Source organism: Lactuca sativa, chromosome 3 (assembly GCF_002870075.4).
Source record: "Lactuca sativa cultivar Salinas chromosome 3, Lsat_Salinas_v11, whole genome shotgun sequence".
NCBI lineage: Eukaryota > Viridiplantae > Streptophyta > Magnoliopsida > Asterales > Asteraceae > Lactuca > Lactuca sativa.
The window spans coordinates 274637160-274658566 of NC_056625.2; the positions used below are offsets into that span (position 1 = coordinate 274637160).

The following is a 21407-nucleotide window of genomic DNA, read 5'->3' on the forward strand; positions in this document are numbered from 1 at the left end:
CCTTTGAAGATTAGTGGTTTTATTCCATGGCCGAGTACGCTGGGCGTACAGGGTCGAAGTTGGTCGCACAGGAAACCCACATACACTGGTCGTACAGTGACCAGGGGCGAACCATAATTTTTAGGGTTTGTGCCTAATTTAAACATCTTAATTCACTTTTGGTCATTCCTATGATCAACCTCCACTTCCCCAAACCCTAAGAATAAAACCCTCATTGCCTTTTGGGTGTTTTGAGCTGAGAAGTGAGCTTTGAGGGTGTTTTTGGTGATTTTGAAGCAAGAGGAACTCTTGGAAGTTGCATTGGTGTGGCTAGAGCTTGTGGATCCAGAATCATCACCAACTTTGAAAGCTTTAGTGAGGTATAAAGATCTTAACTTGATGGTTCATTTTGTTAGATCTAGTTAGGGCTTGTTTTTGTGCTTTTATGGCATTTTATGTCATGCATGACAGTATGAGTTTCACTAGAAGATAAGGATGATAGATCTTAGCATTTTTATGTCCCTTGTTCATAAAAATGCAATCTTGATGAGTTATATTGGAACATGCTTGATTTATGGTGCTTATTATGGATTTTATTGATTATTGGGTCATATTAAGACATCGAAAGGAGTAAAGCTTCCAACTTTACGTGTTAATACATTATTTAGGATTAGATCTAAGAGTTGTACATAATGGCTTAACTTACTAAGCACTTAATGGTGATATTGGTTGGCTGTGGAGTACGCTGGGCGTACCCAACTTGTACATCGCACATACTGGCCAAAGATGGTGTACGGTGGGCGTAAGTCTGAGTAAGCTAGGTGTACTCAGCGGCCGTTGAATTTTGTTTACTTTTGATTTTTAGGCCATTTTAGGCTTTTAGGTGTCTTTGGGTAGGGCCCAGTTATGGTTTATGACCTGATTATTAATTAGAATATTATTTGATTATATTTAGTACAGAGGTTTCTAGGATCAGCAATCTAAGCATTTATCTGCTTGTTTTAGTAGTTTGAGGTGAGTCTCCTCCCTATACTTGTGAGTCGAAGGCACCAATGTCGGCTCACTAAATTGTGTATGTATGATGCTAGCTGTCTGCATGACTCTTACATGTTTGTATGAGCCTGTGTGGTAACATATATATATATATATATATATATATATATATATATATATATATATATATATATATATATATATATATATATATATATATATATATATGTGTGTGTGTGTGTGTGTGTTGACCAGTTGGTTCTTGCTTGTTGTTACTGTGATCTGTGTTATTGTGTACTGAGACTTCGGGTAGTCTCCAGGGTTGCTGATAACCCACCGAACATGCTGTTTGCCCATTAAGACTTCAGGTAGTCTCCAGGGTTGCTGATAACCCACCGGGCGTGTTGTTTGCCCACTGGGACTGCTGATAGTCCCCAGGGTTGCTGATAACCCATATCGGTTTATATATGTTATGTTGTGTGTTGTATTTTGGGCGACTCACTAAGCTTTGTGTTTGCGATTTCTGGTTTACGTGTTTCAGGTTTTCTTATATTAAAGGAGATACACGGTTCGATTGCATCACATCAATAGGGGACTTGTGCACATGATAACTTTTAAATGATACTCTGATAAATGTTTTAAGATCATGCAGTTGTTATTTGAACAAACACTTAATGTTTTAATTGAAAATTTGGGGTTGAAGTTTGAGGCGTTACATTACTGATATTTTCTTTATTTATATTTACTTACTGAATGTCGAATTTCCTTAGTTGTTTTCTACAATTTCTCTATTGGAATACAACCAAACAATTTAACAATGTTACAATAAATATTCTCTCAAATACTCAAAACGTGTCATGAACCATTTGACCGCTAACGTAAGTATAGAGTTTAATGTGTGTTGTATATACACTCAGGATGTAGGGTGTCATGCATTTTTTTACCGCTGACATGCTGGTTTGACAACTTTATTGGCGGTGAACAACACCTCCGATGATATTTTTATCGGCGGTGAGTTTCTACCGATGAAAAAAATGATTTGTATCTCTTTCTCTCTCCCAAATTCTTGTCAAGAACACCATCACTTACACTCTTCTAAAAATCGTAAAAAATACATATATGTCACTTATCAGTCTAGATGGCAAATATTGCTACCGGTAGGACACATTTTAGCTTTATATCCGGCTGCATCCTAATCTAGCAGTACGGATGTAAAAATCCATATGTATTATTTTGAACATGGATATCACTTCCTTTGCTCTAGAACATTGTATCATAATTCCTATTTTGACATGTATCCAGGGTCGAAAGGCTGGCATGTACCTTTTTACCAACAATTTAGCATGCCTTTGGAATTACTTATATTAAAAGAATTTATTTATGTTTATTTATAAAATTATTTATTAATTAATCTGGTGTGAAAATAAAGTATTAAAAATATTTTGATTAGCTTGTCAACTATCAAAATGAAATAAGTGATAGTTTATCTTTACTATTTGACAGACTCTTATTTTATGTATAATAATGAAATAACTTATCAAATATTTTTGAATAAATCAATAAATAAAGCTATAAGACGAACGAGTGTGGGCGACGCCCTTATGGCGTTATCTGACGTGGCCCGCCCATAACGGCGCCATAACGCGGAAACACCGCCCCAGGCTCCCGTTATTTGGCGTTACGCCAAAACGCGTGACCATGGTAACGTATCCTAACGCCATTTTTTAGACCGTTGCATTTTCTTTTCGGTTGAAAAACGGTGAATTGTAAAAAAAAAAATTTACGACTTCATTTTTTAAAACTATATATATATATATATATCATTTTACACTTGTATTTCTCTATATCTATCTCTATTAATCATTCGAAAAAAAAAAAAAAACGCTATGGATTAAAACCCGAATACCCCTCCTCCGAACACAAACACATCCACTCCATTAGGTTTTGCGGGATACGAGGGATACATGAACCTTCTAAACTCTCAAAACTCACCACAAATTTCATATTCCGATAATTTTTTCAACCCCGCCTCACCCCCACTACAATTATGTACCTCGTCATTTATGCAACAAAATGCAAACATTCAACAAAACTTTTTTAACACATTCGGTCACATGCGCCAAAGAGTCACACAACCCACACCCACGCAAGAACCCGTTGTCGAGACGCAAGCCGGGGTAGTCAAAAAGCATCACGAAAAAAAGGGAGACCAAAAAAAAGGGAAAGAGGTCGTTGTCGAGACGGACGAAACGGAAGCACCTCCAACATGGTGGACACCGGAGGAAGAGCATGCGTTGGCGGTGGCTTGGTGCGGTACTTCAAAACAACCAACTATGGTTAACGATATGAAAAGAGTTGCTTTTTGGGATGCCGTAATCATCAAATTTCGCCCAATTTTGAACAAGGGTGATACATATTGCAATAATGATATGCTTAGTGGAAAATGGACTCAAATTAGCCACAGGTGCACCAAATTCAATTACATGTACAACAAACTTTATTCGCAACGTCAAAGTTGTGTCAATGATTTCGATGTGTTTAGAGCCGCGAGGGAGGAATATCACGTGCAAATGGGGCACGTATTTGAGTATGAAAACAATACGGGACATAATGAGGAAAGATCCAAAATACATGAAAACGCCAACATCATCGGAATAACAATCAAAGAGGTCTCGTGGTTCGGGTTCGGTTGACATTTCCGATGGACCCACGAACATCGACCTAAATGCGGACACCGATGAGATCCCAGACGAGTTTGATGACATCCAGGAAATCTCTCCTCCACGAAGACCGATGGGGTGCGACAAAGCCAAGTGCGCACACCGACATGCGCATGAGAATGAAAGTCGGCTTCGAGAGAACGACGAAATGAAAAAAAATCGACGCCCACACGGAAATCGCAAATAAAAGATATGAATTGCAACGGGAGCATTTAGATTTCCTTCGTAAAGAAGCCGAAGAAGATTGTATATCGAAGGATTTGGCAATTCTTACGACAAACGAAGCAAATTTACCATCGAGACGAGCTGAAGTGATACAGAGGATGAAGGCTAAGATCGAGAGCAAATACTTGAGCGAAGAATAGCTTGTCGATGTTTTTTTTTTTAATTATTAGGACTATTGTGTGTTTTTCTTTTCAATGTTTTTTTTTTCTTTTGGTTTGTTTGATATTTTTACTTTACTATTTAATGAAATTATGTTTTATTAATTTATCTGTTTTTTTATAGATATATGACATAAAAAAAAAAAAAAAAAAAAAAACGAATTAGAAATATATGAAGTAAATAAAAAAAAATAAAACAAATTAGAATAATAGAAATTAAAAACATTTAAAAAAAATAAAAAATAAAATAGAAAATAATTGGTGTTATCACATATTATTACACTACTACAAAAAGAGCAAAAAGACCCGGTTAAAAAGCCTAATCGAACCCGGTTTTGCATCCGGGTTTGTTGTGGCCGGGTTATATTTGAAAAGACATATAGAACCCGGTTTTCTATCGGGTTATATTTGTAATATAAAAATCGGTTTCCATACATAGAACAACGTTTTTTACCGAGCCAAAATCAATTTTCCACCAACATATCACCCAGTTCTATAATAATAAACAACCGGGTCCTTTACCCTTTTCCAAAAAAAAAATTTAATACACAATAAATAATCATATTTTCTTTCACATGGCACCCTAAGCATCCAAATGTTGTTAACATAAGATCAAATTTTGCCAACATACACACGTTAAAGAGCAAGCAAATATTGGATACATTCAAGATAAAACGAAATATTAAATTTAAATTGAATAGTTGCCCATAACAATAATAAAGTTCAAACAGTAATGCAAATATAAGTTAACTAGTTAAGCAATTGTTGTAGCTGGAAAAAAAAATATATAACTTGAACAATTAAAAAAAAAACAACATTGATGGTTCCAGTCAATGTGAGTCTTCCAATCACAACGAGTCCAACTTTCACCATTGTTCCTTTTGTTTTGCCATAACTAAACATTAAAGAAGAACCTGGTTAGAACATTATGTGCACATTAGGTATTCTTAGTCTATAACACATTGGTCAAGGTTAAACTAAAAGTTCGATGCTGTAAGTATTAAAAACTAACCGATATGTCTTTCTAGAAAACCACATCTTTTATATATTTGTTCAGAAATTGTGTTGCCCACTTAACAACAATTGAAAACAAGGTGGTTTCCGAAAAAGGAGTGGTGTCCTTCCAAAGTGTAGTCGTCTATATAAAAATATAAATTACAATTGTTATATAAAAAAATAGAGTCTATAGTCATATACAAAAATGATAAATATATTGAAGTACTTACTCTACTCAAGAATCCGTGTTGTTCAACCATCACAAAATCCATCATCCATTTCATTACATAATAGCCGCATTCCCAATCGCCCGGTTGTTGGTTGCACTAAATTGTAATCACAAATATACACTAATCAAAAAAGTGAAATACAAAATCTATATTTTTAGGTAGTGACATGAATTACCTCGGCGAGCGTCCAACTGATTGGATTTGATGTGTATTTCCCATACCTTGCAAAAGCCCTGAAAAATAAAAATTAGTGTTGTGATAAAAATAATAGAAAAGAATGTCACGTTTATGAAATTTCTTATGTGTCAACATGTTTCTTCAGTAGGTAATAGGTATCCACAGGCTTTTGTACAGGACTCCTAATTGAATCCAATATGTACCCGGTGCCATTATGAGGGCAAATCACGAACAAGACCCAATGCTCACTTGTAATGTTTGAAGTATTAGTATAAACAATAAATATAGAGAAAGTTTAACAATGATTATATATATCAACATAAAGTACCTTTGCAGATATGGAGCAATGAGAAATTGTTTTCCTTGCTGAATCCGCATCACATCAACAATGTAATTTATGACAGCTTCCGGGTTTTCTTGGCAACTTTCCCCAAGAATCTTATGTGGGTTTAGGAAAGAACATTTGTTCTTCACACGTGCAATGGAATGTAGATTCCTAAAAATAAGACAAAATGTGTTACAAGCATATAATATCTACAAACAACCTAGAAACAAAAGATTGGAGCAACTAACAATAATAAAGTTAAGTGTACTTACATCTCCCAAACGGTTAGAATGGTAACATCAAGTGTTCTTTTGTTCAACAATTGAAGAATTTCATCATGTGCTACCCAAAACTCAAACTTGTCAGTTTCTAGAATGCCATCATCAGCTACAACATGAATTAGTGGGTTGTTCTTCAATCGCTCACGTAGTAATTCAATTGGCTTCGATTTGTTCATTGGAGTGAGTGTGTTCTTTCTTATACAACCCCCTACACTGGTTTGTGGCAAACTTGGAGTCGAATTTTGTTGCTTTCTTCCTTGAATCTATATCCACAAACCATTTTCATTAAACACATTGGAAATAAATTATGCATATACATAGTAACTAAAAAATCAAGGATAAAAAATATGTACCTGAGTCAGAATAATAGCATTTCGTGGCCATTGAATTATTTGGCCAACTGCATTTTGAAGATTACTGACTTCATCAGTCACTACAGGAATAGGAAGACTCTGAAAGTCTTTGTTGATTTGGTCTATTAACACTTTCATGTGATTTTCACGCAAAGGGAGTGAGTGTATTAACCCATCCCCATACGGAAAGACCAAGTCAGTAGCACAATCCTGATCCAGTGCTCCATATGGTAACACCAATTTACACTGAGTGGGGTTCTGCAAGCAGGTTTTGTATATAAATAACTCAAATTTTAAATAACTAATTCAAAATTAAAATACATTATCAAGATTTAAGCTCTTGCAAAGAGGTATACACAATTACCGTTATAGCAGCCAAGGTTGGCATCGAGTCAGAACTACTATTATGAACTCTCAGGCTCACATTGTCCGTGACTTGCTTCCCTGAGTCATGTATCACTGCCTTTAACTCTGCCACTTGTTTTGTAACGTCGTCCAACTTGGCGCGCAACTCATCCATAGATTCTTTGGCGTGCATTTTCCTCTTCTTTTTATCTATCCCGTGCATGGCTTTTCTCAAGCCAACAGTGTGACCAACTGCCCTAGTCCGACCGGGATGCTCTCTTCCTAACACTGCTGTCAACGAATCTTCTCCAGGTTCAGGGACCCAATCTCCTCGGGATATCTGACTTTCGACCTCTGCCTGTGTTAACACAGGCAATGCGATTATTAGAATAAAATCCAACATCAACATTTGAATGGAACAAAGATATCTAGGAATTACCAGTACAAAACATTGATGTATGCTTAAGTTGTTAGTTGAGAGATAGATAATTCCCATTGATCTAGAGTTCTATATTTGATGGTTAGTTTACTTTTATCTTACCATGATTTCTTAATGTACTGGAATTCAATTATTACAATAAAAATGATAACAAAATTTAAAATGAAAAATTATCTTACAAGCTTAGTCAGTGTTGCTTGCATGCCGAGTGGTGCATAATATGATCCGGACTCATTTTTAGATAGCCTACCCATGACAAAATCTTTTGAACGCTGGCTTTTTATCTTGCACAATTCTGATGCTAACTCTTCCGACAACCCTCCGGATGCAATCTCTTGTTCCCATTGAGCTTGTCTACCCCGATACCCATGTGGACCTAACCATGCTGGATTTTTTTGAAGCTTCGCATTTGCTCTCGCTTTCTCACTTATTATCTACAAACAGAGGTAACACAATTAAAACATGGAAAGAACTAGATGAACTAAAGTCCAACAAACCTGAAATTCCTTTGAAGATCTCTCTTTTTTGAAGGTTTTCCATGTATCAGGGTCTAGATATGGGTAGATTGGAATTGGATCTCTTCCATTGGCCATGAAATCACGTATTAGCCTCTTCTTGTAGGATTTCCATGCAGTGTTACAAATTTTAAGCACATCACCTCTGCGTTTGTTATTTTGAATATTCCAACATCTCTGTTTATCTCAAAGCAAAGATTTTAACTGTTAATAACATATTTTGACTAAATGAAAACACATATAATAGGTCTTAGATATCATACTTTAATAGTTAACCACAGCATCTCAAGTCACCCTGCGGCACTTTCTTCCATGTTTGATAATTGATAGAAATCATCGATCGCGTGAGGACTCCACACTCATTGGCGAACTTAATTTGTTTATCCCCATAATGCAGACCAAAATGATTGAAATCAATTTCTTGTGGCTCTTGACTGTCAATTAGTTGTGTGGCTATTCTCTTTTTTCTCTCTTGTGGTGGCGGTGGCGGTGGCTATTGTGGTTGATCATCCATTGTATACCTCAATAGTTTATTGGCTATCGTGGTGATGAAGCTAAGCATTAACATTGTTTGTGAGTATAACTTGGTGGTTTTGAATTTCACAGGAGCTTCAAAACCGCATAATGGGGTCAAATGGCGGGATATCGAAAATTAATGGCGGTAATTTTATCCATTACACAACGTGGTTGATTGGGTAGAAACTAATTTGTTTAAAAATAAATAATTAAGGTTAATTTGCATTATGGAAACAAAACTTTGGTTAATTATAACCTGTGATGGAAAATGGTAACATATAACTACATAAGGTTAATTTCCAATTAATATAATCTTGTTTTTTAATTCCCCATGGTTAATGTATAAGATTAATTTCGATTGGTATAAACTTTTTTTTTATTAATATCCATGTGATTATATACCCTTTTGCGTAAAGTTAATATTAAATTTGACTAAATCAACATAAGATTTGTTAATTACGGATTTTTTTTATTATTTTTTTTTTTACACTCTTCAATTCCAAACGTCCCTTTATTGGGGGTATTATTATTATTATTATTATTATTATTTTTTCAACAGCCACATATATTGGGTTATTATTTATTATTTATGTCATATGATTATATTTAAAAATTTTAATATAATGAAATATAATAACAATAATTTCTAGTTATAACTGTTGTTATCGTGATTTTATTAAAAAAATTAATTTAAGAATATTCCACTTAGAGGTTAATAATGAATTTATTTTGTTGTTGAAGATGGTTTAATTCGGAACTTAAGAACAACCATATTTCATAAAAATATTTCAATACAAACCAAATTTAAAAGGGTTTTTTGGACCTAAACAATAAAACTGGAAAGCCTAACTAATTTCAAATTTCTACAAACAAAACCAATAAGCAGCGCATCCTGTCAATCCTGTTATCTCGTAGTTGGTCGACCTGCAATAAAACAAACTATATTAATACGTTGATCATAATGGAAAATTTTCATCGAATTTTGTTTGTTTCAAATCAAATAACTTGGTTGGTACCTTTTAATATTGTGTCATCATTCCCATAATCCTTCGTCGTGGTCAAATCTTAAGTAAGTGGTATCATCAATATTATCATTCGACGAAGGGATACCAATGGAAAATGGAGGTAGCTCGTCAAAATGATCATAATCTTCTTCATCTGTGACATTATCAACACCAAGTATACGCCGTTTACCATGCAAGACGATGTGCCATCCCGAATCCTTTGGATCCTCGACAAAAAATACTTGGGTGGCTTGTTTGGCTAAAATGAATGGCTCGGATACATAGCCATTTGTTGAAAGGTCGACAATAGTGAAACCATCGTTGTCAACTTTAACACCTTGTTGGTTGTCGACCCATCTGCACTTGAATAAGGGTATAATGATGGAATCATATTTCAATTCCCAAATTTCTTGAATGACACCATAGTAAGAGTCTTTGGCGATCCTGCACCTTGCATCATGATCAGCCCCGCTAAATTCCATCGTAGAGGGTATTAACGTCACACCACTGTTTTGAAATGTACTTTTCCGATCTTGTCGATTGGTGTAAAATGTATAGCCGTTAATATCGTAGCCTTGGTACGTTGCCACAAGATGTTGCAGACCATTTCCTAATTGTACTACTACTTCATCCATACCTTCTTCATAATAACTTGTTTTCACTTTATTTTTCAGCCATTTTGCAAAAGTTTTGTTATGCTCGGTAGTCAACCATCTTTCACCCTTATTTCTGTGCATCCTCTGTAGCACTCTTTTGTGCTCATTTATGTATGGAGCAATGACTGTCATGTGTTGTAACACTATAAAATGTGCAAGCTGAAATTCCTCACGGTCTGGGACGAGTCTTTTCAATCCAATTGTCTCGATCCCTACAAGTCTACCCGCGTGTCGAGATCTCGGAATGCCAATATTCTTGACACCTTGAAGATAGTTTGTACAGAATTCAATCGCCTCCTCTGAAGCATATCCTTCAACAATACTACCTTCTGGTCGATGTTGGTTCCTTACATACCCTTTTAAGACACTCATATATCTCTCGAATGGATACATATATCGTAGGAAAACTGGACCACAAACCTTTATTTCATATACAATATGAGATATCAGATGAACCATTATATCAAAAAAAGAAGGTGGAAAGTACATCTCGAGCTGGCATAAAGTCATTATAATATCACTTTGCCATGAATCGAACGCCTCAGGGTTAATAACTTTTGAATGAATCATGTTAAAAAATAGACAAAGCTTTGTGATCGTGTGTCGAATACGGTCTGGAAGTATTCCACGAATTGCAATGGGAATCATATGTGTCAGCAAAACATGACAATCATGGGATTTCATGCCAACCAATTTTAATTCATCCATCGACACCAACTTCTTAATGTTAGCCGAATAGCTAGATGGGACCTTCATATTATGCAAGCATTGGCAAAAAAAAAAATTTCATCCTTAGACATGGTATAACATGCTGGAGGCAAATACGTACGCTTCCCAACATTCTCAATTGGAGCAAGCTCGGGTCTAATTCCCATTGCTAGCATGTCTCTTCGAACGCTAGCCCCATCCTTAGACTTCCATTTAAGGTTCAACAACAACCCTAACAAGCTTTCACAAACATTTTTCTCTATATGCATGATATCAAGACAATGTCGGACTTGTAAGTGCTTCCAGTATGGTAAATCCCACAATATAGACTTTTTCTTCCAAATATTTTTGGTAACAGATCTACTTTTACCTTTTACTTTTCCGAACACAATGTTTATATTTTCAAGTCGGGAAAATAAAACTTCTCCACCTAAGGGTTTTCTTGCCTTTCTTTTCTCAATTCTACCATTAAAGACTTTTTTTTCCTTACGATATTGGTGATTATCTGGAAGAAATCTTCGATGACCCATGTATACAGTTTTCTTACAGTTTTTTAACCACAAAGAATCTGTGTCATTTTCACAAATAGGGACCCAATACAAGTTATCTTATGTGTATGTTATATTTGATATTTTGGAAAACTCACTAAACGTTGTACTGACAATTATGTTTATGGTTTTAGGTACTTTTGCTAGAGGCAAGGTAAGAACATCTTAAACCCTTGATGTGGCTAGTTTCTTTATTTTCAAGCTTTTTAAGGCTTTAATGGTGAAAATTTGAGTTTAGGGTTTTGATGCTAGATTCTCCCAAGTATTTTAAATATTAAATGTTTATAAAAAATATGGGTTATTACAAATTCTCTAACCATTGTACTAACTAAGAAAAATATATATAATTTCAAGATTTTTTTATTGCTATAATCAAATTAGAGATTCACTACAACTATTGTACATTGAATTCTAATAATCTATTTACCAAATGTTTAAACAAATTCCAATCTTAACCATTCTCTTCGTATTGATTTACATCAAAATTTACTAGTTTAAATTGTGTTTCATTTGTGATGATTAAAATTAGATTTATAACAGAAAGTAAAATCCATATTTTTATTTTTATTGTCTTTTTATAAATATTTTTATAAAAACATTTTTATTAAGTTACAAATTAAACTGATCCTTGTTGATGTGATCCCTTACCATTATAAATTATTTTAATATTCAATGTTTAGGGTATTTATTTGCTGGTCTCTACAACCACAATTCATTTAAAAACATATGCAGATGATCAGTGTGTTAAATTGATATCGAGATATAAACTAATTAATGTTACATCAAAATATCCCTAACAAAATAAAAAGTTTGCAAATGAATACTTATTTTATAAATAACAACTTTAAATACAATTGATAAAAAAAAAAGTCTCAACAAAAATAACAATCCAAACGATAGAACAAAATATGTGACATGTATCACATATCATTATATCATGTAGATAATTTAGTATAATTAATAAGATTAAAAGTTATTTTATTTATTATATACTAATAAAGAGTCAGATATTAATTATTCTAATTAGTTTCCCTCTTTCACATGGAAATTTCGTTACTGCTAACGACTTTGTATTCCCTCCAAAAACCAAATTCACATGACTTCCAATCTCTGAAACTCATTAAGAAGGGGGACTAAACGGACACAAATTGGTTTTTGGAGATTAGAGCATTGTCAATTTTCAACAAGACATAATGGGGAGTATCAAAACTCGGAAATCTAAATTCAAAAGGAAGCGGAGCGACATCTAAAGGAATATCAGACGGATGGTTGTTGGAGATTACAAACAAATGTTTTGTGTGAACTAGGGCTTGTTTCCTGATTTTATATAATTATGTATTGTTTTGCAGAAACTAAACAGTAAAAGTTATCTTTGTGAAGCTGATGGTTGTTGGAAGGGCCATTGTTGGATTGTCCATTTCAGAATGGCCAATATATGAAAAAGACGACAATACCATCTACAGGATTTGCAAAATTACTTTGCAAAATCGGTTGCAGAAGGAGTTTGACAAGATTGATCTGAACCTTGTTATAGGCTAAAGGCTAATCACAAACAAGAGTTACATGTTCATACTCAAAAAATGCATATGGTTGAATAGTGGAGAAGATCAGGTAATATAAGTTGCACTAAAATAATGTAGTGTACAACTTAAATTCATGGTTTTGGCGATTTCAGACAAAACAACCCGTTTTTTAAACTCATGTAGAGTACAACTTAAATTATATAGTATACTTTACAACTATAATTATTCCCGTTTTTTATTATCAAATATGCTAAAGAGATTGTTGAAAGCAGATAAAAGTTTTTTTTTCCAGTCTCAGGGCTCAAAGAATCTTAAGGTAAATATACAGGAGGGTTAATTGAAAAAAATACCATTGTATTTCTGTTTACTTGTTTATAGCATCACACTTTCATTTATTATTATTACAACAATGAACTTTATTAAAGTTTTGCTACAATAGCCATTTCAACCTAATAAAAAACAGTCTTTACAGTGAAATAGTGATTAGAGTGTTTTTTTCATTAATCAACTCTTCGTTCATATTTTAATTTTACCCGTTGCTATATTTAGTTGAATGTAGGTCGAAGTTGTCCTAGTGCACACTCATTTCTCTTGCTATCACAACTAGCTCTCATTCTTTCTTTAACTTTAATGCTATCACTACTAGTAGCTTGCTCCATACACGTTGGATTTTTTCTAATTTATTAATGTTTTGGGTTTTTCTAATTTTTCTTTTCTGTTTGAGTATTAACCATTAGGCTTTTTTAAAACTTTTCTTCTATTAAATTGCTTTTCGTTCTTTAAAAAAAAGACTTTTGAGTTTAGAAAATTGTCCTAGTACTAAAATTGTTTGATTAAAATAATTAACTACTTTACTATAATTTTTTTTGTTAGATTCGTTTATTTTGGTATTTTCTTTGTTTTTATTCATTTATATAATTAAAAAGCTGGTGTAATTTTAGTAATCTGGACAGAAAATTGCACATTTAAACTTATGTAGTTTGAGATAAATTTGTTTCTTTTATTGTACAGAATTAATTGATGTTTTGGTGGTTTGCTAATTATGTCAAATGAAGTTTATAAAATATATGTAATGTAAAAACTAATGAACCTATAGTATTAAATAACATTTTGAATAATACAAATGATTGTTTAACAGTGATAAAAATTTTACCATGATTTGCCGTTGCAAGAGAAATATGATTTATCGTTCAATTGATTTTTGCAAGCAATTCTGTTTTATTAAAAAAATAGAAAATTACTTTAACAAAACAACAACTTATAAATGCCAACTAATAACATAAATAAAGAGTAATTGCAATACCTTTGGAAAGTGAAATGCAAACTGAAGGTGAAGTTGTAACGTGAAAAGATTGCAAAGAAGTAATCCTGTAACATAAAAAACTAGAAATTCTTTAACAAACGGAAACTTAGAAATGCAAACTTATGAGATAAACAAAATAACATAAGCAGAAGAGTCATCAGCATACCTTTGGAAAACGAAGTGACAGTTGATGAGGATACTGTAACGTGCAAAAATGCTAAGGAGGTAATGGTGAAAACAATATATAATTGTTGGAGTCTGTTGAAACCATTAGAAGAATACCGATTTCCATTAAATTTGTTGAGATTAGTTAGGGTGTTGAACTTGTCAAAGTTGTTATTCTGTGGTCCTATAAAACCCGGTTGGTGCTCATTTGTGGGCTAAAAAAGCCCGGATGTTAAAACAGGGGCCTATCAACTTGAGAAATGGGTCATGTAAGGAGAATAAAACCCGGCTACTTATTTTAAACTGGATCATATATGAAAAGCCCCGATTTTCTCTTTATTATAACCCGTTTTTTATAAAACCGGGTCCTAACTAGGGGGTCCCATATACTTTTTTGTAGTAGTGTTAGATGTTGCTCATTTCCACATTAGGTGTTATAACACCAAATTATGATTAGGATAGTGAGGTGTACAATTTTGGCGTGATACATGTGATAACATGTTGTCCACACCTAATAATCTAAACTTTTGATGCCAAACCGAAATAAATCGAGAAATACTTTAAACATTAAATTCCAAACACCCTATTCGTGGAAATTAGAATCATTTAGAATTTTTTTTGTACTACGATAGTTGCAATTATCTATCGATGCGCATTGACTATCTCTTTTTTCCACAAGATAGGTATCTATTAGTCTTCCTAAGAGTAAATTGGTTATCGTGGACAGGTGCTCTTTAATAGGTTATAGTGGAGTGGTGCCAAACTTTTTAATAAGTAAACTCCTTTTTATTCTCTTTTTGACAAATTAGTCTTCTACCTATTTTATAATATTTGCTCTTTACATTTATTATTAATATTATTATTATTATTCACTACAAGAAAAATCCTAAATAGCTACGGTAAGTTGTTTCGGAATCAAAATCCGTTGCTATTTTACTATGGAATATGCTACGGAACGACTTGTCGTAGCTATTTTGCTAATTAATTTGTTACGAAATTGCATTATGTAGCTAAATCTTAAATAGCTACATAAATTTGTTACAAAATCAAAATTCATAATTATTTTACTAGGAAATATGCTACAAAACAATTGTTGTAACTAATTTGTCACGGAATTAGCTACGGAATTGCATTCCGTAGCTACATCTTTATTAGGTGCTACGGAATTAAAATCCGTAGCTAGTTTACTACAAATAATGCTATAAATTTTTTGGTTGTAGCCGGTTCTCTATGGAACTTGTTACGGAATCCATGTATGTAGCTAGTTGCTACATACTTGGCTACGAAATAAAAATAAGTGGGTAGGTAGCTATGGAATTGAAATCCGTAGCTATTTTGCTAGGGAAATTTGCTACAGAATAAAATTTTGTAGCTAATCTGCTATGTAACTTGTTACGATAAGGTGAATTTCAAAATAGCTATGAAGTCAAACTCTATAGGTATTTGGCTACGAAAAATTCCGTAGCCAAGTAGTTACAAAATATGTTTTCGTAGCAGAATATAGAAGATTATTGAAAAAAAATAATAATATTAAAATAAACAATTATCTTTGAAAACTCAACGACAAAAATAAAATATTATTTTTAATTGTTTTGAAATTTTATTTATTTTAGCTGTAACTTTTAGATTTTGATGACATATATTTGCTAATTTTCTAATAAGAATATTATCCCCATATTTTAAGGCTTTGGATATTATTACCCCTAAATTAAAATTTATTTACCCTCAGCCTTGTATCGCCTGTTTCTAAAACTACTCGCCAAATTACCTTCTCGCCCTTCCTCTGTATCTACAAAAATGACATACATTAACTTAATATATAAACACCTTATATTATTTTTATGCTTGCTCGCCCTTCCTCTATATCTACAAAAATGATTGTGTGCTTCGATGGTGAAACTTTAATTTATAACGAGATTTACAAATTCATGAACCCTAATTTGATGATGCGGAATGATTGAGTGAACGAAGGAATGGCATTTGATGGATAACAATGAGTTTAATTATGACCTTGGGGGCATTGGACAACAGTACTGATCAAATTTTCAATATCGAGATGTTTGTCAATTGAATGATGTTGTAAACTGTGGTGAGTCCATGTGTTTAGATTGTAACATGTGTATTATATATACTTATCCCTCTGTACATACACGTAATTATTGAAGGAATCTCAATACAATTACAATTCAAAGTCTGATTTTTGCTCACAAACTGTACATATTACACATTTGGCTTTCATGCTAAAATTGTGTATTGGTGTTGCATAGGTAGTTGGAGTTGCTTTTATATAGAGTTTTTAACGTGTTCAGCTTTTATCTAATTCACGTTTTTGTGAGCTATCATTACAAAATTTTACACAAATACCTTGTAGTTCACAATTTTCCGTGTCTTAGCTTTTTTCTTCTTACTGATTTGAATGTTAATAGCTACAAAGTTATTACATTTATTCAAATTGATAGAAATTAGGTTCCTGTCTTCTGATATGGAATTTTATTGGTAATCGTTACATGTTCTACTTTCTAAAGTATGATTTTTCTAATCCTAACCCAAACTCTAACCCCAACCCAGCCACATCTTAAACTCTGTGTTTCTAGATTTGATTAACATGTGTGATTTTTCTTTCAGTTTCCATGTTAGTGATATTCAAGTTATTTAATTATATAACTTGTTTTTCTTCAGTTCTCATAAATGTTCACTAACTATAAACAATGTTTTCATTTTCCTTTATGTTTTGCAGATGGTTATCCCTTTACAGCTCATGTAATGAGGTTATTACTAAAGTTTGGTAAGAACGATAACACATCTTTGGTTTTCACTGTACTAGCAATGTACTTACAGTTTTCAACAGAATATAACATCTTTTAACCTGAAACAATGACATGGCATAGTTATTAAATATTATTTATGTTATGGTAAAATGATGACATGGCAGCCCATGGTTCCAAATTTGTAGGTTTCTGCTCTATTAAATTTTTTTTGTTTGTAACAAAAAAAAAAATAACCAAGAAAAATGTTGAGAAGTACTGGGAGTGGGATGTCACTAACAAGACACAACCTATATCGGTAATTTTTAAATCTTTGAATTTAAAGTTTATTTTTTTTAAATAATATTCAAGTTTTGTAGATATGTGTATTATTTTGCATCTTAGGAACCCTAAGGAAGTCACAACATAAGAGAATAATTATATCTACAAGAAGACATTTGATGAGTACTTAGAATCTTTAGCATCTTCACACTTCACAAAATTTGTTGTCCATTTTTTATATAAGCATCGATTTTTTATATTATATGTAAATAATATTTGACAAATTACAGAGAGATGTTAAGTTCAGATGCATTTTGTATGTGCAGTTGTGATTCCTATGGTGAAAGATGACATTGCCAATCCAAAAAACCAAGAATATAAGACTCTATGTCAAAAGTGTCTTCATTACATATGACTTTGATGAAAATTGGTAAGATTAATAGCAATGTACTTTCGTGGGACAAAAATTATTATTTTTTGTTTGTTTTACTTTTAACCGTTTTCTTTTTCTTTTTATATTTTCTTTAGCTTCCATGATACCTAAGTTTTGTGACACGTGTTCTCGACAAAACACTCCAATGATCTTCCATTGAATGTATCATGTGAAATCCCCCAAGAAAGTTGTGTGTTGTAAGTGCATTTACATTTTCATTTATTTGTTAAAATTATCAAGTACAATTACAAAAATGATTGTAAATTTGGTTTTGCAGGTTTTACATTTTGGTTGACCATTTGTGGCTGTTTATGTGTTCGTAGTGGTTCAAATCTGAATTGTGTGTGACTTTATTTGTAATTTCCGTTTTGATGGTTATGTAACCTTGTAGAAGAATTTTTTATGATGTAATATATCTATAAAAATTGATGTAACTACTAAATTTATATTTATTATATTTTTATATATTTTTATGAAAATTATATTTGGAAAATTTGATTTTATTGAATATTTTTACCATGCATATTTGTTCTAGTACCTATTGTTGTGGGATGAATGGCTACGGAAATAATAGCTACGGAATTTGATATGGAACAAATTGATGGGTTTGAGCCATAAGAACATTCCTATGTGCACATGCAAACCCTAATGCTTGGATCTAGGTTTCTCTAATGAACATGCTTTTCATCCAAGACTTGCAAACCCTAGATCTATGATATACAATTCAAAATTGACAAGACAAAGCAGATCTAGACGATTACATCTTTCTTGGAAGCTTGAATCTTGTTATCCTTGGAGCTTAGAGTCATAATTGTCACTCCTCTAATGGCTTATAAACACCAAGAAGCAAGAAGATGATATGGAGAGAGGTTGAGGGCACAAAATCAGCTCTAGGAACTCCTTAGGGTTTCTGGTGGCCGATTTCTGTAGCCCCTGGGTCCTTTAAATACATGAGCTGCTAGGGTTACAACCTGAAACCCTAATTTGATTACTTAGGCCTTGAGCAGTCTAAGGATCCTTCTAGATTAGGGCTTGGACGATTTCAAGGAGCCCATGCACCTTATTTTTGTCCACCCCATGATCCATAAGGATCCACAGCCCAAAACCAACTATCATACAATTGGCAGTTCTAGTACCCTTTATTTAATTAATCTATTTTAGCCACAAAATTACTTCTTAATTAATTCTTGTCTAATATTAATTAAACTATATGATTTCTCCTTTAATATATTAATCATATAATATATTAATAAATCATAATAACCTCTTTATTCATAAATCATCCTATCATGTTGCTCTGGTGAAGGCAACCCAAAAGGACCATGCACAACCGGGTCAATTGCTTACCAATTATAGTTACGAGCTTAGACACTAATCCAACAGTCTCCTACTTGGATAAGTCTAGTAACTATAATGTAAGTATATTCCGATTAGCAATCGTAGCTCTCAAAGACGTTGTCAAAATCTGATCTTATCAGTAACCTGTCCTTTAGATAAGGGATCGTACAGTCCTCTGTTTTAGAAATCGTGCGGACAATCACATGGAACATAGTCATACTTATTGTCTAGCAGTTTGTTTTCTCGATCTCAGATTTATTTGACATAGAACTTAATTGAACACATCAATTCAGTCCTGACCGGGCCCAACACATAAGTTAAATCAAATCATCGAGGGGCCCTGATATCGCTTTTACCCTCTTAGGATAAAAGGAACAGATAAACTTCGACTTATATGCATTTACTATTCACTAATCAAATCATACACAACAATGCGTTTTATAACATCAAGTTACTGATGCGTTTTCGCATTATCAATACACAACCAATCAGCAAACAATAAACCATATATCTAGGGTTTAAGACCATATGATATTATCGTCTTGCGATCACTCTTGATAAATCCCATGAAATGATTCCAGCAAGCGCGGGTTTATTCCAATGCTCAAAACTTGTTTATAAGCACTCATGAATGTTGTAGCAAACCTTTGCTATGTGTAATACCTTTTAGACAATCTACACACCTATTCATGACAGTCTTCATTCATACCTACTTCCAACATATGAACGACTGTGGAACGTTCAAATAATTCGATTATTCTTAATAACTAAATTATTCAGGAAGTCAAAACATGCAAAGTGAAAGAATAGTTAAACAATTAACATAAGACAGTAGATTTACTTATAAATAATACTCCTTTATTTAATCATCAAATGTTAATTACATTTATCTATTACACGTTTCTAAACTATCTAATCTAAACTAATATCGTCCTTTAGCCCAATGATCCTAGCGTGCTGCAAGTGCTTAACCCTAGTCAGTCCCTTTGTAAGCGGACCTGCTGGGTTATCCTCTGACGATACTCTCTTTACTACGAGGAGTCCTTATTCTACCCGATGTCGAATAAAGTGATATTTTCTTTCGATATGTCGAGATCTACCATGATCCCTCGGTTCCTTGGTCAAGGCAACCACTCCTTCATTATCACAGAAAATTTCCATAGGCTCCTTTATGGCAGGTACAACTCCAAGGTCTCCAATGAATTCTTCAACCATATCGCCTCCTTTGACGCTTCGCTCGCTGCAATGTACTCTGATTCGCACGTTGAATCAGCTACGATTTCTTGGTTGGAACTTTTCCAAGTCACTGCTCCTCCATTAAGGGTAAAGACCCAACCCGACTGCGAACGGTAGTTGTCCCTGTCGGTATGAAAGTTGGCATCACTATACCCTCGCACCTTTAAGTCATCACTCCCACCGAGGACTAGAAACCATTCCTTGGTCCTCCGAAGGTACTTAAGAATGTTCTTGACTGCGGTCCAATGTGCTCTGCCAGGGTTCCCTTGATATCTACTGACCATGCTTAAAGCAAAGGCCACATCAGGGCGAGTACAAGTCATAGCATACATAATCGAGCCAACTGCGGAAGCGTATGGTACTCGACTCATTTCTGCTATCTCGACTTCGGTACTCGAGCAATGAGTCTTACTCAGCTTGGCATTACTTTGGATTGATAATTCTCCCTTCTTTGAGTTTTCCATACTAAAACGTTTTAGTACTTTCTCCAAGTAAGTATTCCGACTAAGTCCTATTAGTCTCTGATTTCAGTCTCTCAGTATCCTTATTCCCAGAATATAGGAAGCCTCTCCGAGGTCCTTCATAGCGAAGCACTTCCCTGGCCAAGACTTAACTTTCTGCAGTGTCGGGATGTCGTTTCCTATGAGCAGTATGTCATCGACATACAATACGAGGAAGCTCACTATACTCCCATTGTCTTTGACATATATACATGATTCATCTTCGCTTCGTATAAACCCAAACTCTTTGACTTTCTCATCGAAGCAAAGATTCCATCTGCGAGACGCTTGCTTAAGTCCATAAATGGACTTCTCAAGCTTGCACACCCTATTGGGATGCTTCGCATTGACAAAACCCTCTGGCTGAGCCATGTAAACATCCTCAACCAAATTCTCATTAAGGAAAGCGGTTTTGACATCCATTTGCCATATTTCATAATCATGAAATGCAACAATGGGAAGTATTACCCTAATAACGTTTATTTTAGCAACTGGTGAGAAGGTCTCATCATAGTCAACTCCGGGAGTTTGAGTAAAACCCTTCGCAACCAATCGCGCCTTATATGTCTGCATATTTCCATCCATGTCGGTCTTCTTCTTGAAGATCCACTTGCACCCAACCATCTTACGTCCGGGCACATGGTCAACCAAATTCCAAACTTGGTTGTCGTACATGGACTGAATCTCGCTGTCCATTGCCTCTTTCCATTTTGCA

The 21407-nt window shown here is 33.8% G+C and overlaps 1 protein-coding gene and 1 long non-coding RNA gene across 2 annotated transcripts; both read right to left on the reverse strand.

Annotated features, from left to right (window-relative positions):
* Window positions 1–4777: 4777 nt before the first annotated feature.
* Window positions 4778–5395, reverse strand: LOC122197231 (uncharacterized). The gene is made up of 3 exons (XR_006189943.2): window positions 5302–5395; window positions 5088–5213; window positions 4778–4970 (listed from the first exon to the last, which is right to left on the reverse strand). It is a non-coding gene; the product is annotated as an uncharacterized LOC122197231 (long non-coding RNA).
* Window positions 5396–9285: 3890 nt separating this feature from the next.
* LOC111897158 (uncharacterized) lies at window positions 9286–11150 on the reverse strand. Its single transcript, XM_023893118.1, has 2 exons — window positions 10752–11150; window positions 9286–10662 (listed from the first exon to the last, which is right to left on the reverse strand). Exons 1-2 carry the CDS (start codon window positions 11148–11150, stop codon window positions 9286–9288), a joined length of 1776 nt encoding a protein of 591 aa, XP_023748886.1.
* Window positions 11151–21407: the final 10257 nt, after the last annotated feature.